Below are 14292 nucleotides of genomic sequence, written 5' to 3'. Positions count from 1 at the left end.
CTGGAGTCGTTCCCCCTGCTCCAGGGCAGCCTGCGCCCATCGTGACAGAGCGAACCCTGCACTCGTCAGCTCCAGCCCGGCACCAGGCTGCATTTCCAGGTACAGGCCTGGAATAGCATCTTTCCTCCTGGCGCTGAAGGGGAAGGGGAAGCTGGAGCCCTCATCCCCAGGCGGCAGGATGGTGAGGACGGGTCAGTGGACGCCACGGCTCTGGGCACGATTTTTCCTTTGGTTTGCACTGGTTTGCTCATTGCCTAAAGGCAGCGAGTCGGGCAGCTGCTCCTTTCTTATCGATTCTTTTTTTTTTACTGTGAGAAATGAGAGCCATGTTCACGCCAGAGGGCTTCAGCTCCTGCTGGGCTGGCCTGGCCTGTGTGTTACAGCCACGCGGCCTGAACCTGCCTGGCAGCTCGTGCTGGGGCCATGGCCGGGCACCCTGGAGAGGTGCTGGGGCACGTTTCACCCACCTCCGCAGAGTAAATGTGGGAGGACTTCAGTTTATGGAAAGCCCTTGGTGGAACTTTGTCTCAGCCACCTCCCCGTTTCCTGCAGGTGGCAATTGCTGGGAGCAGCCACTGCCATCTCTCCATGGTGTCCCCAGAGCCACCCAAGGCTGAAGCTGCGGCAGCCCCTCGCCTGGCCGGTACCCATGGCCCCGGTGCTGGGCACCACAGCGCCCTGTGGCGGCAGACACAGGATGGCCAAAAGGACAGCCCTGGCTTTGGGCTGAGGTTTGCTAATGCGACACAAGTCCAGCCATGGTGGGGGGATGCATGGCGGCCGCTGTAAAGCCACACACAGGTTGTTGACCTCATCACGCAAGAAAAATCACACTTTGAGTCATTTTTAGAAGGGCACTTCTTAATATCCGCCTCACCTTGAAGCACGAATATTCGTCTCTGAAACAGTCAGAGGTAAATGGGAACCAGAAGTGATTTAAAGCTCATCTTAGCCCAGAATTTTTCAGCTTATTCATTGTCTTTCTCTCAAAGCTCATCTCTGACTCTGGTTATTAAGATTACAGATGTTTTTGTCAGGGATTGTATTTATCATGGATTTAAATTTAGCTGAGAACTAATAACATGTGAGGTGTGTCTAGACTTTAATTCTACACAAGTGGGCTTGTCTCATCTTTAACACCATGCAGATTTCGCTTCATTCATCTATCACTGCTTCGCTTATATTTTAGCCATCGCTGCTGCATTGCTCCCAGCAGCTCTGGCTGCTGCCCCTTCGCTGAGACCAGCGCAGGGCCAAGAGCACAGAGCCAAATGTGCAGGTGCAACCCCCTTCCCACTGGTGGAGAGGCAGAATTTGGCCCTGGGGGATGTCTGGGATGATGTGGGAGCCGTGCGTGGGGCCCCATGGAGGGATTCAGCTCTTTCCCCCTTACCCTACAGAGACCAGCACACGGCTGCACGCACAGAGCGAGCTGAAATTTCAGCACGAAACACATCCAAATAAGGCCGGCTGCCTGGCACTCTAATGAGCTGAAGTCTTTTCAGCCCTGGTATAATTAAGCCCCTTAGACTGTATTTTGTTTTGCGTGCAGTGTTTTGCTTTCTTTGATGGCTTTCTCAGCATGGCTGTGAGGAGCGGGAATTGGTTTCTGAGAAGCACTGGCCGAGGGAGGCTGCGAGCGAGCCGGCACACGTTGGCAAGGGGGCTGTGGGAGCAGCAATGCCACCAGCGCCTCCCTGCCCGTGGGGAGGAACCTCTGGCAGCCCAGCCCCGGCCAGGGCTGCAGCATGAGCCTGGGGAGCAAATCCATGCGCAGCTCTGCCTGAGAGCCACCAACCTGCCGTGCCACCCCAGCCCCGGGGCACCAGCACAGCCCTCTGGCAGGTCCGAGCTCCGGCACTGCAACGGTAGCAGCAGCCCCGATTGTATTTGCAAGGCTGCCCAGCACGGTCAGCACCAGGGAGGTGATGACATGGGAGATGATGAATTGTAAATACCCAGCAAATGGCTCTTTGCAGCCTGGCCCAGGCCCAAGTGAACCCACTGGAAATGTTTCCACCAGACCGGGACGTGCTGGCCCAGGGCCAGCGGGAAGGAGCTCGGCACTGCTGCCAGGGGAGCTGTGCAGGATCAGCTCCCAGCACCACACCCCTTGGCTTGCGGGGGGTGACATGCTTCGGGCGGTCCCCAGCAACCAGCCCCACTGCAGAAGGAGCAGGGAAAGGGGAGGGAGAAGGACACCGAGCCAGGACAAACCCGCAGGAGGATTTCTGTGGGGACTCCGGGACCTCACAGCCAGGCCACCTGGTGTGCCAAGGCCTGGTGGTTTCCGAGATGATGCTGGTGGACATCATCTTTCATCCTTGCATCTTGAAAAGACATTTTGAATAATTTGAATAATTTTTTGGGAACAAAAGTTGCACTTGGGTCATGAAATGATGAATATAACAGACACAATGGAAGTAATGCACAGAATGCATACCAGATCCATAAATAGTGCCGGAGCAGGGAAAGTAATGCACAGGATATATAATGATGGATACAAACGGAGCCAATGGAAGTAATGTACTGAGTATATTCAGCGATAGCCATAAATAGCATTAGTGGAAGCAATGCAGAGTGTGCACATAACAATAGATATAAACACGGTCCGGGGTAACTGTACATCTAATATGCAATATTAATATGATTTGATTCCTCGTAACAGCTTGAACAACAAGGAAATAAATGCAACAGAGGCAGCGCTTGCCCTGGGGCTGGGGTGGTTCTGGGCCAGACCATAAACCCCGAGTGGGTCTCCCAGCCCTCCCCAGGGAAGGCAGCGGGAGGCTGGGCCTTGCCCAGCAGAGACTGGGCAGCCCCCCTATACCCCACAGCGCCCCTGGACCTCACACAGGCTATAGCTCTCTCTACACCGACTGGTTGCTGTTTGTCAGCGGGGAAGGGTGCAGGTCTGCACCTTATGGGCAGGCATGGCGGGAGGCAAGGGACTAGCCCTAGGAGGGGACACTGAAACCGGGCTGCAGAGCCTGGGGAGGCGTGGAGGAAGGGGACCAGTCCCCAAGGAGCTCTTGCTGTTGCTCGCTGCTCGGACGCCCCACTGCTAGCCGACCCCGAGCAGGGCTCCCCCAGATGCTCCATCCCACGCTCAGCTCCTCTGCATTTGCAAAGCAGCCTTTATATTCAGGCTCCATCTATAGGGAACTGAATAATTTCAAGAGCTTAAAATAGGATGTAGATAGATGTGTTTAGTATTAAATTATTTTTTTTTAAGAAGCCGAGGAAGCTAGGTCTGTCTGACACAGATTCCTCCAGGCTTTCCACTCAAAGTCTGTGCACGTTCAATCATCAAATGGAAAGTTGGGGGTGGGGAGGAGAGATGGTCTTGTACCCAAAGGGCTGGATTTCAGCTGGAAAATGAGAACCTCTGCTTTGCCTTGGTGGAGCCTTTAGCCTTAACGGCAGCTCTACCAGAACAGTAAACCTTTTGCCATGATTGTGCCCATCATTTTCTCACCTCCACCTTGCTCTTTCTCTCCCCCCTGTCTTACCTGCAGGTGAGAGATAGGATGGTAGCTGGGGAGGCGAGTATGCGCAGCCCAATCCTGGCCTGCTGGCAGCCGATTCTCCTCCTGATGTTGGGATCCATCCTGTCTGGCTCTGCCACAGGCTGCCCGCCGCGCTGCGAGTGCTCTGCCCAGGAGCGTGCCGTCCTGTGCCACCGGAAGCGATTCATGGTCGTGCCGGAGGGCATCCCGACCGAGACCAGGCTGCTGGACTTGGGCAAGAACCGCATCAAGACGCTCAACCAAGATGAATTTGCCAACTACCCTCACCTGGAGGAGCTGGAGCTAAATGAGAACATTATCAGTGCCATTGAACCTGGGGCTTTCAACAACCTCTTCAACCTCAGGACGCTGGGGCTCAGGAGTAACAGACTCAAGCTGATCCCCTTGGGGGTGTTTACCGGACTCAGCAACCTTACCAAGCTAGACATTAGTGAGAACAAAATCGTGATCCTCCTAGACTACATGTTCCAGGACTTGTACAACCTGAAGTCTTTGGAGGTGGGGGACAACGACCTTGTCTACATCTCCCACCGGGCCTTCAGCGGCCTCAACAGCCTCGAGCAGCTGACCCTGGAGAAATGCAACCTGACCTCCATCCCCACGGAGGCCCTGTCTCACCTTCATGGCTTGATTGTGCTGCGGCTGCGCCATCTGAACATCAACACCATCCGGGATTACTCATTCAAGAGGCTGTACCGGCTCAAGGTCCTCGAGATCTCACACTGGCCCTACCTGGATACTATGACGTCCAACTGCCTCTACGGGTTGAACCTGACCTCCTTGTCCATCACCCACTGCAACCTGACGTCCATCCCGTATGTGTCGGTGAGGCACTTGGTTTACCTCCGGTTCCTGAACCTGTCCTACAACCCCATTGTCACCATCGAGGGCTCCATGCTCCATGACCTGCTCAGGCTGCAGGAGATCCAGTTGGTGGGAGGGCAGCTCACCACGGTCGAGCCCTTTGCCTTCCGTGGCCTCAATTACCTGCGCATCCTGAACGTGTCAGGGAATTTGCTGACCACCCTGGAGGAGTCAGCCTTCCACTCAGTGGGCAACCTGGAGACGCTTATCCTTGACAACAACCCCTTAGCCTGCGACTGTCGGTTGCTCTGGGTTTTCCGACGGCGATGGAGGTTGAACTTCAACAAGCAGCAGCCCACCTGCTCCACCCCCGAGTTTGTCCAGGGCAAGGAGTTCAAAGACTTCCCTGACGTCCTCCTGCCCAACTACTTCACCTGCCGCCGAGCACGGATACGGGACCGCAAACCTCAGCAGATCTTCGTGGACGAAGGCCACACGGTCCATTTTGTCTGCCGGGCAGATGGGGACCCGCCCCCCACCATCATGTGGCTCTCTCCCCGGAAGCACCTCATCTCTACCAAAACCAACGGGCGGCTCACTGTCTTCCCTGATGGCACGCTGGAGGTGCGCTACGCCCAGATCCAGGACAATGGCACCTACCTATGCATTGCCAGCAATGCGGGTGGCAACGACACCATGCTGGCCCACCTACACGTGCGCAGCTACTCCCCAGACTGGCCTCACCAGCCCAACAAGACCTTCGCGTTCATCTCCAACCAGCCCAATGAGAGCGATGCCAACAGCACGCGCGCCACCGTGCCTTTCCCCTTTGACATCAAGACTCTCATCATCGCCACCACCATGGGCTTCATTTCCTTCCTGGGCGTCGTCCTCTTCTGTCTGGTGCTCCTCTTCCTGTGGAGCCGGGGGAAAGGCAACACCAAGCACAACATTGAAATCGAGTATGTGCCACGCAAGTCCGACGCGGGCATCAGCTCTGCTGACGCGCCACGCAAGTTCAACATGAAAATGATTTAACCAGGCAACAATTTGCAAACAATAATGATGGGGTTTTTTTTAAAAAAAAAAAAAAAAAGAACAGATGAACAAATAAAAAAATAATTTAAAAACAGACATTGTTACAAACATACCGACCTCTCTCCTTCCACCACGCCCTCCGCCCCGGTCCAAACCCACTGCACCTGCACTGTCACCACCTCTTTCTCCTCCTCTTCTTCTTTATACCAGGAAAACATTCAGCTGATGTCTTCAGGACTCCTGTGTTTGTAAGAACTTTGTCTGATGGACTCTGGTGTCAGATATAACTCTGAGAGGGAAAAACAACAGAGGGGGGGAAAAAAGAAAGAAAAAAGAAATAAAATCAATAAAAAGTTACGAACTTTCTTCTGTAACTTTGATTTCAATAATTATGGATTTTTATGAAAACTTGAAATAATAAAAAAACCCTATTTCCTATAGATAGTTGGAATGCAAAATCTTGACTTCTTGATCTGTCCAGTTCTGTATCTCCGGCGAGCGCTCCGTTTCTCGCCTCGGAGGCATTTTCCAGCTGCCTCACTAAGAACAGACCCAGGGCAGAGCACGTCTCCTGCTGCCGCCAAGGGTCTGTGCTCCCCAGAAAGGCGCGTGCCACGGTGCTGTGGGCCCTGCATAGCACCGAGAGGCGTTTGACTTTTTTATTTCCCAAGGACTAGTTGTGGTTTTTACAGCCAGTTCCCACGCTCAGAGCCCAGGGGAGCCGGGCCGCAGCACTGAAGTGCGTCAGGACTCCGCAGCGGGGCTGTTTGCCTGCCCTCTGCGTGGGGAGAAGGACGTGAAGCCCCGTGGCAGGGCAGGCAGCAGCTCGTCGTGCCTGTGGTCCCCAGGCTGAGAGCCTGTGGGGCCAGGCTTTGCCCGGGCACTGCTGGCAGCGGGACCGAGGGTACCTGGGGATCCCACTGCCTCTTGCCCGGGGAGAGGATTTTCTGCCTGCCGTTGCCAGCAGCACAGTGGCATCTCCTCTCTGATAGGGATCAAGCTGGCTCTTGTGCTATGGACATCTGCTCCTGCAGGCAGGGATGCTGCTATTCCGTTAGCAATGCCAACTGGGTGCCCCCAGCCCCTGGTACCCTGTGGCCCGAGCAGCTCCAGCGCTGCTCCCCACCTGCCTGAATGACTCTCACCATGGTTTTCGGACCTGACCGCTGGCAGTCAGATGCGCAAGCACCTTCAGGCACAGCCAAGGGAATTTAGCTTTCAGGCTTGCAGGGGGTCTTGTCTGAAAAAAACAATAAAATTACATACATTTATAAACACACACACAGAGCCTGAGCCAGAGGAGACCAGGCAGAGGGCTGCAGCAGGGAGGTGGTGCGGGGTGTAGCGCACTGGCTGCTCTGGTGCTAGCTCCAGTGTGCCCATCACCATGGTGTTTGGTCACAGGGCAGTGACCTCCCTTTGCTCAGCTCTGGTACTTGGGATCCAGAGGTGTGGGAGGTTTCTATTGTCTCAAGGAGGAAAAGGGGAGATACAGGGGTTAAATTGGCCCCCAGGCAGGGTGGTGCATCCCTTGCAGGAGGTGTGACAGTGCCACCCTACCCTGAGACCAGAGCTACCTACAGCAGCGAGACCTGGCACAGGCTACAGAGAGCATCAGCACAGAAGTGTTGTACAGCAAATGAATTAAGCGAATTGAGGAGCAAGTCAGGAGGGCAACCACAGTGGGAGAGAGTGAAATTAAGAGTCAGAGAGGGATATGGAAGTCACAGGTCAAGCTTTGAAAATAAGAGAAGCATCATCAGAGCAGCTCAGCCCCCCCGCAGCTGGTTTGTGCCAACTTCCCAACGCCCAGAAGGTGCAGAGCGGAGCGAAGGCCATGCCAGCCCTCCCATGGGGGTCTTTCCATGGGAGACACAGGGCCGGTACCATGCCCTGGGGACCCCAGCACAAAACATCCCTGCAAACAGTGGTGATATGGGCAGCAAAGGTTTTCATAAGCGTTACTGAAGCACCGGATGCTTCCCATCCTTCCTGGCTGCCACCAGGACTGGTGGCACCGCACCGGCAAGCAGCTTCCTGGCCCACCCAGCCTTGGCAGCATCTCCAAGGTGGATGAGCCGAGATTTGCATGCTTGATTTGTTAAAGCACTTAAGGAGTCTTCAGGGATCAAAGTCACTACAAGATGATAAAAAATAAGCGACAGGAACCTGGAGCACCGACAGGGAAAAGAATGGATTTGCTTTTCTTCCAGCAATGTGCCAATCTAGAAGAACCAACCTGAAACATCTGTGCTCGTGGGGAGGGGGGATTTTTTGCGAGTTTCAGCTTTCTATTCCTCTTCAAACAAAACATTTGTGTTCCTTTCTCCACAGCAGGTTTCAGGAGCTTTGATTTGTTAGTTTCTCATCTCTAACCCATTTTGCCTTTATAACTTTGAAACCAAAACATTTTTTTAAAAGCTTTTTGCTTTTGTTTTGCTTTTTTAGAAGAGCCAAAGCAAAATGCTTCTTTGCGAGCTTCCCCTCCCACCAGTGTTTAACCAACATTTTCAGTGAGCTCAATATGAAACCACAAAAAAGCAACACACAAAACCGAGAGGCCCGAAGCTGAAGGCAGGGTGACGCGCTCGCCTCCACCTCCCCCGGGAGAGGCAGGGATGCGTCGAGATCCTCGGCTTCAGCCCACTGGAGGAAAGTGCCAAACTGAGCGCAGCCGACAAAGCTGCGTAAAGTGGCATGTTAAGCGCAGAAACGTCAGTTTGAGCCTTGCTGCCAGGACTGACAACAACTCAATCAGTGGTTCAACAGACGGCAGACAGGTGGAGGGGGGGGTCTCCGTGTTCCTGGGCAGCTATTAACATTGCCAATCTGAAAGAGCTTCTTAATTGACTCTAGTTACCCTTTTTTCATGCTGTAATTAAAAGAGCTAATTCAACACGCACAGGTTAAAATAAATATACTAATAACTAAGTCCAACAAGGTATTTGCAGCACACTACAGTGTCTCGTCAATCAAAGGGAGGAATCAAGTCTTTCACTGTTAAAAAGCTTTAAAAAAGAAAAGAAGAGAGAAAATTACTTCTTTTCTGTGTAAAGTCTCAGGCTGTGCTAATACAGGATTTCTCCCAGCCTGGGACGTGCCACCCAGACGCACACACGCCCCCAGCCCCAGCACCCAAAGTGACCCAGTGCTGCTCACATCCCCCCGCAGGGAAGCCACGTATCCGTGCTGAGGCTCCAAGTCCCTCATTAATGAGTTTGCCCAATGCTCTGCTGCACTGCTGCCTGCCACACAGTTTATTATCCACACTCATTTTTTAATCTTCGATGTTTTGTGAACTGGATAATATTTTTTTTCAAGTCACTATGTGATTAAAGCAGATGGACGGAGCAGCAGAAAAGCATCTCAGAGTGGTCAGCATCTCAGCTCAGTGATTTTTATGGCTGGTGAAGATGGGAGAAAAAAAAACAAGTCCAAAGAATAAACTCTTTTTCTCTCCTTTGTTGAAATTTACAGTGTGTTCCTTTGCAGTTTAATCAGGGGCAAGAGAGTAGGGGCCGAGTTCCAGCATTGCTCTTCAGGTAACCGTGGGCTATGTGTCAAAGCCAGACAGTACTTCTCACTTGGTTTTTTTTTAATAAGTATTAATAAAAAAGCACTTAATAAAATAGCTTAAAAGAGGTAGCAAAAAAAAAAACCCAAACAGGAGGAGATGTGCTTAGGGCAAGGAGGGGAGGCTGCCTGTGAAACATGCTCTGCTCCTCCCCTACTTGCAAGACTGATGGGAGCCCCAAGGGGAGCTCCATGACAGGCACCGTGTGTTGGGACGCAGGGAGGAGGACAAGGGCTTATTCAGCACTTCCAACCCTTCCCATCCCACCAGGCTCTGCTTTTCCCCCCAGTGCCCTGGGCTGTGTCTGGCAGGCAGCCGGCTCTCCCCTTCCACCAAGGCAGGAGCAGAGTTACGAGCACCCTGCGGGAGAGACATTTATACCCACCGACTCCCCCACCCTCTTCATCAATCCCTGCACTTGCTCAGCTCCCTGGATCGTCAGACGCATGTACAGCGCAAAATGCCAGGTTTGACACAGACACCTCTGCCTGCAAGGGGGTGAGGGTGACCGGAGGAGAGGGGGCCCTTCACCTCCCTGCACCCGGCAGCCCCCCGGCTCTCTGCCCGCAGCCCTTGGCTGCACTGCCCCGGGCTGCTGCCTTCCCCCATTTCTATCAGGCCTTATCGTGCTTAATTTTACTCCTTCTCTCACTAACTGCCCTCCCTCTCTTATCTCTGTTTCAGAGTAAATTTTTTACTCTCTCCCTTTTTTCTTCCTTATCGCTTGCTCACTCCTTTTTTTTTTTATTATTTTTTAAAATACTTTCTGCCTTCTGTGCTTCTCTCTCTCTCTCCTGCCATTTCTCTCTGTCAAGTGCTCTTCTCTCCCCGCCACGTCTGTGCTTGCTGCGGTCCCCTCCCTGCACATGCATTTCTCCCCCACATCTACACCTCCCTTCTCCCCTGGCAGGGTCTCATCCTGCTCCCTCCGTGGTGAGCAACGCAGTGGCATGGAGGGAAAGACCTTCCAGCTCCGCCTGCATTTCTCCTTTCTCCCTTTCCTTCCCTCTCTTCCCCTACACTCCTGCCTTGTCCCCCATTTCCCACCTCCCCCTTTCCTCACTCTCCACATGCTCTCCAGACCGTTTGCCATGAGACAGGGCACGGGCTCTGCAGTGTCATCCCTGCCACCAGTTTTTTGCAGGACGCGGCAGAGGAGGAAGGCTTTGCGGTGCAGGGGCTCAGCCTCCCACAGGAGGTGGCTGGGGGACAGCTCTGCTCCCCACCTCCCTGGCCCCGCCGTGGGTCCACGCAGCTGCTCCAGGAAAAGTGGGCCTATTGCTTTCCTCTCCTTTTTCTGGGTCTGTATCTGCATGCTTATGATAGATTTACTGTGATTCTATTGGTTTATGATTAAAACCCATAAATTTTACTAGGCCTTTTTCTTATTTTCCATAATCCGCAGGATTCAAGGCAATCAAATTTTAACTGGAAAGCATGGGCTGTGCAGTTAGGTCCCGGTGTAATGGGGAACGGTTCATTTCCCAATCCACCCCCATTACTGGTGGTACTAAAGAAATATTGCCCTGTGAATGAGATTTTTCCTCAATTCCCTTTAAAACAATATCCTCACCTGAGCAAAGGATCAGGGAAACAATACGAACCTCGACCAAAGTACAGTGCCCCCACCACTGCATTTTGTTCCCATCCCGAGGTTTCCAAGCGGAGTTTTCCAGTGGAAACTGAGTGCTGGGGGTCTCAGGGGTCTCTGGCTGCTCACCCAGCCTGGGGTGAGCAGGGTGGCAGTCATGGGTCCCCATCAGCTGCTCCATCCCAGCCACTCGTCACCAGGCAGCGGGTAGCTCCAGCCTCTCCAGAGATTTCATCATGTGCCCGTTACAATCCAGGTAATAAGACTTTTCATTCAAATGAGCAAATTTATTCCAGTGTCACTTTAATAACAAAATCAATAAAACTACACTTCCCAGCAGGGCTTTATCATATGCTAAAACTACAGCATATTGCCTGAATATACTAAATTCTCTCCCTGAAATAAAGTGCAAAGTTTAGAAGACAGATGACACCATTTGCAGCACTAGTAGGATAATACCCTAATAAATCTACGGCCACCTGGGCACTTCAGAGTTGTCACACACTGCACTCGGTGGCCAATGGGAACTTCACAACGACAGCGAGAGCAGGAATGAGACCTTTGCGCTCCTCGTGCTCGTGGTGCAGACATGGGGAGCATGGGCTCTGGAGCACACCCCTGTGTCAGAGCAGTGAGACATCCGCATGGACAGACCAGCCGGAGCAGACTGCGCACGTGTGAGCATCACGGACCTGGTTATCAGTTTGGGTTACCTTATCTGTGGTGACTTTCTCCAAAAGAACCGGTTCTGATCGGGTGGAAGGTGATCATCCAGCTTGGGGACCAGCCGCTCCATGTGGTGGGGACCAGATCGGCCTCTCCCAGCAGAGCTCCTTGGTGTCACCACTAAGCTAGAAAAGAGATTGGACAGTCAGGAAACACTGCCAGACCTGCAAGCCCAAGAGTCAGCATCGCTCTGGGACAGGCAGCTGCCCGAGGAAGCGACCACGTAAAAGGACAGTCCTGCGTGTGGCTGTGCAGCCCCCTGCGCAGGATCCCACCCCTGAGCCCTGGGCTGGGCTCTGCGTCTGCTCTCCCATGGGCGCCTCCCTCTCGCTCCCGCCCCACCTCGCCATCCCCCTCAATTACCGCCTGCCGCTTCATCGCCGTTCCCCGTATCGCTACACTGCAGCACCTTGCCTGACATGAGATTATGGCTCTTTCCTCCTCCATCATCCTTCCCAGACCATCATCCATCAGCTCTCCAAACCCCGCCCTGCTCCCAGCCGTTCCCGTCTGCCAGTCAGCCATCTCCCACCAGCTCTCTCCTCCTCGTCCCGCCAGCTCGTGCTTCCCAAGCCTATCAGTGTTCCCCAGCCTTGAGTGCTGTGAAACTAATTAGCTCGCTACAAAGATTGAGGAATAATTAGGGACTCCACTGAAAGCACGAAACTAGGGCATCTCGCCTTAAATAAACACGAGGAGGTGTCTCTCCGCTCCGCTGATGGCCTGCGGTTGCTTCAAGCAAATGATTACATGATTCGCCGTCCCTTGGCTCCCCCTCCAGGCATGTTCACCAGAGATGCCTCTGCCTCCATCTTGCCCCTCAGACAGGCACTTCCTGGCTTTTTGGCTTGTGTCCCTGCCACTAGAGCTAGCTCCTCCCTGGAGCTCCACAGCTAGCCAGGCACGGAAGCAAGCAGGCAGCTTTCCCAGAGATGCTGGGGCTGCTGGTTTGGGCCCTGCCTTCTCAGTGGTCCACCCAGCTGTCCCTGGAGGAAAGCTAAAACCAAGCATGGAAAATAGTTAGCAAGGAAAACATTTGCAAAATTTCTTTTCCAGTTGCCTCCGCTGGGTAGAAGAGACGCTAAAACAGCTTTTTCCCTGGGCAGCCCCACTGTAATGGGCAGGAGTCTGCCCTGCCCCATACTGGAGCCCCTAAAGAAGAGGGTGATACAAGAGGAGGAGGATCTGTGGACTACACAGGCAATCCTTCCTCACACACAGACCATCCTGGGGACCCCACACTTGGGCATGTTGAAGTCACACTCAGGGGCTCCCTGCAAACCCATGTCTCCCCCCGAGGAAACACCCACCCCTCCTGCCTCCTCGAGGTGATGAGCAGGAGACGGAGTTGGAGGCAGCCGCAGAATGAGGTGACTCTGACCTTCACCACTCACTCGTCTCCCCTGTGCTGCAAACGATCCCACCTCCAGCCATTGTCTGTGCCTGAAGTGCTCCACACAGTTTTGTCACTTACTAATGATATTTAATAACAACCTGACACTCAGCCTTGCGTCTCACTCAGAGACCTGAGGCAGCCACGCTGGAAGCCTGACTAACGTCCCCAGCTGTTTGGGGAGGAACGATGCTTGCTGCCTCCTGGGGAAGGTGGGAAAGGGCATGGGGTGGCAGTGTGGGAGAACACTGCTTTAAGCCCTTCAGAAGAGTCCCCCCCCAGCTCCTGCTCCTTCTGAGCCTGCTCAGCCCAGGCTGAGCATCCCCCCTCCTGTTCTCAGCCCATCCCTCATGCCCTCGCCCATGGTGAGGAGAACTGGTGGCCACATCGGGAAAGGACAAGTTCTCATCTTAGGCACCGAGCAGTGAAGGACCTCATGGAGACTACGTCACTTTTCACGAAGCCACAACCCCTGCCATCAGAGGCTTTATGGCCCCAATGGGTTTGTTTTGTTCTTCTAGTGCTTCAAATCCACAGCCACAGACAGGGCAGGGAAAGAGTGGTGGGAAGGGGGTCCTAAACCAGCAGCCTACGTCAAACCTGAGGGCACCATTTCAGCATCAGATTCTTGACGCAGACTGCAGGGTGTATGTACCTGCACCCATGCTGGAGGCTGCACCCCAGCCCAGCTGTGCTGGGGAAAGGAAACCTAAACCTCATCTAGCCACAGCTCCTCCTCGGTCATCCAGAGAGGTGAGGAATCAGGTGTCCATCACACATGGGAGGTTCCCTTCCCATACACAAGGACACAGGCTTGGGGAAGATGAAAAACCTTGGCTTTCCCTTGTATGAGAGTTTGGGGACTTGGGAAGGCCTGCACCCTGAGAAGGGTCATGCTCCAGGGCTGCGTCCTTCAGGAGCGTGTCCCCAGGAATGGCTCCAAGCAGGTGGCTATAGCAGAGGGAGGCCCATGCGAGTACAGAATAACCCTAATTACGCTCCTTCTGTACAATCCCTGCCAGCCACAGGCAACCTGAAGTTAAAGAGCTTCTGAGCCACACAGCATCTCTGCACCATTTTATTAGTCCTTAACAAACCTGAAGTCGGCTGATTGCATTTTTTAACCTGCCGATGGCCCTGGCCACCAGCAATTGTTGGGTGCCATCCCCAGGTAGATCCTGCTGGGTGCTTGGTTTGTGCCAGCGAGGTGCATTTGCTCAGCACAGCCTGCACTCTGCATAGAAAACCTGCCCTGCAAATGCAGTCCTGACCCTTTTTCCCCAGCTCTGAAGGGTTAGGGCTTTGCCGGAGCAGGTAGGCAGAATGGGCAGGGCTGCCTGCTATCCCTGTGTCTGCAGCAACAGCTGCTCCCTTCTCCTGGGTGGCTGCTTAAAGGGATGATGCCGAGGTCGATTAGACCCAACCCCAGACCTGCCTTTTCTTTCTCTTTTCTTTTTTCCAGGGCTCACAAGTGGTGACAACTCAAACAGGTGAGAATTCAGGACAAAAAGCAAGAGTGAAGGGTTCAAATGCCTTCATCTAACAACCCTTCCCAGGCAGACTGGCAAGGCAGCTCACCTGCCCATTGCGACCCACTCCAGAAACTATGGGAGAAGAGACCCAAAGCTTTTTAAAT

The 14292-nt window shown here is 53.5% G+C and overlaps 1 protein-coding gene across 8 annotated transcripts in view; it reads left to right on the top strand.

Moving 5' to 3' along the window:
* The window catches only part of LINGO1 (leucine rich repeat and Ig domain containing 1), a 166564-nt gene extending 160752 nt beyond the window's left edge, over window positions 1–5812 (top strand). For all 8 annotated transcript variants that reach the window (XM_074600021.1, XM_074600019.1, XM_074600024.1 and 5 more), the window contains one exon: window positions 3519–5812. In XM_074600021.1, the coding sequence (XP_074456122.1) occupies window positions 3531–5372 (1842 nt within the window). In that variant the 5' untranslated portion in view covers window positions 3519–3530 and the 3' untranslated portion in view covers window positions 5373–5812. The remainder of the gene's footprint in view (window positions 1–3518) is intronic.
* Window positions 5813–14292: the final 8480 nt, after the last annotated feature.

Source organism: Larus michahellis, chromosome 9 (genome assembly GCF_964199755.1).
Source record: "Larus michahellis chromosome 9, bLarMic1.1, whole genome shotgun sequence".
Lineage (NCBI taxonomy): Eukaryota > Metazoa > Chordata > Aves > Charadriiformes > Laridae > Larus > Larus michahellis.
Note: the sequence above shows the minus strand (reverse complement) of the source record. Positions and strands in the feature narration are given on the sequence as shown.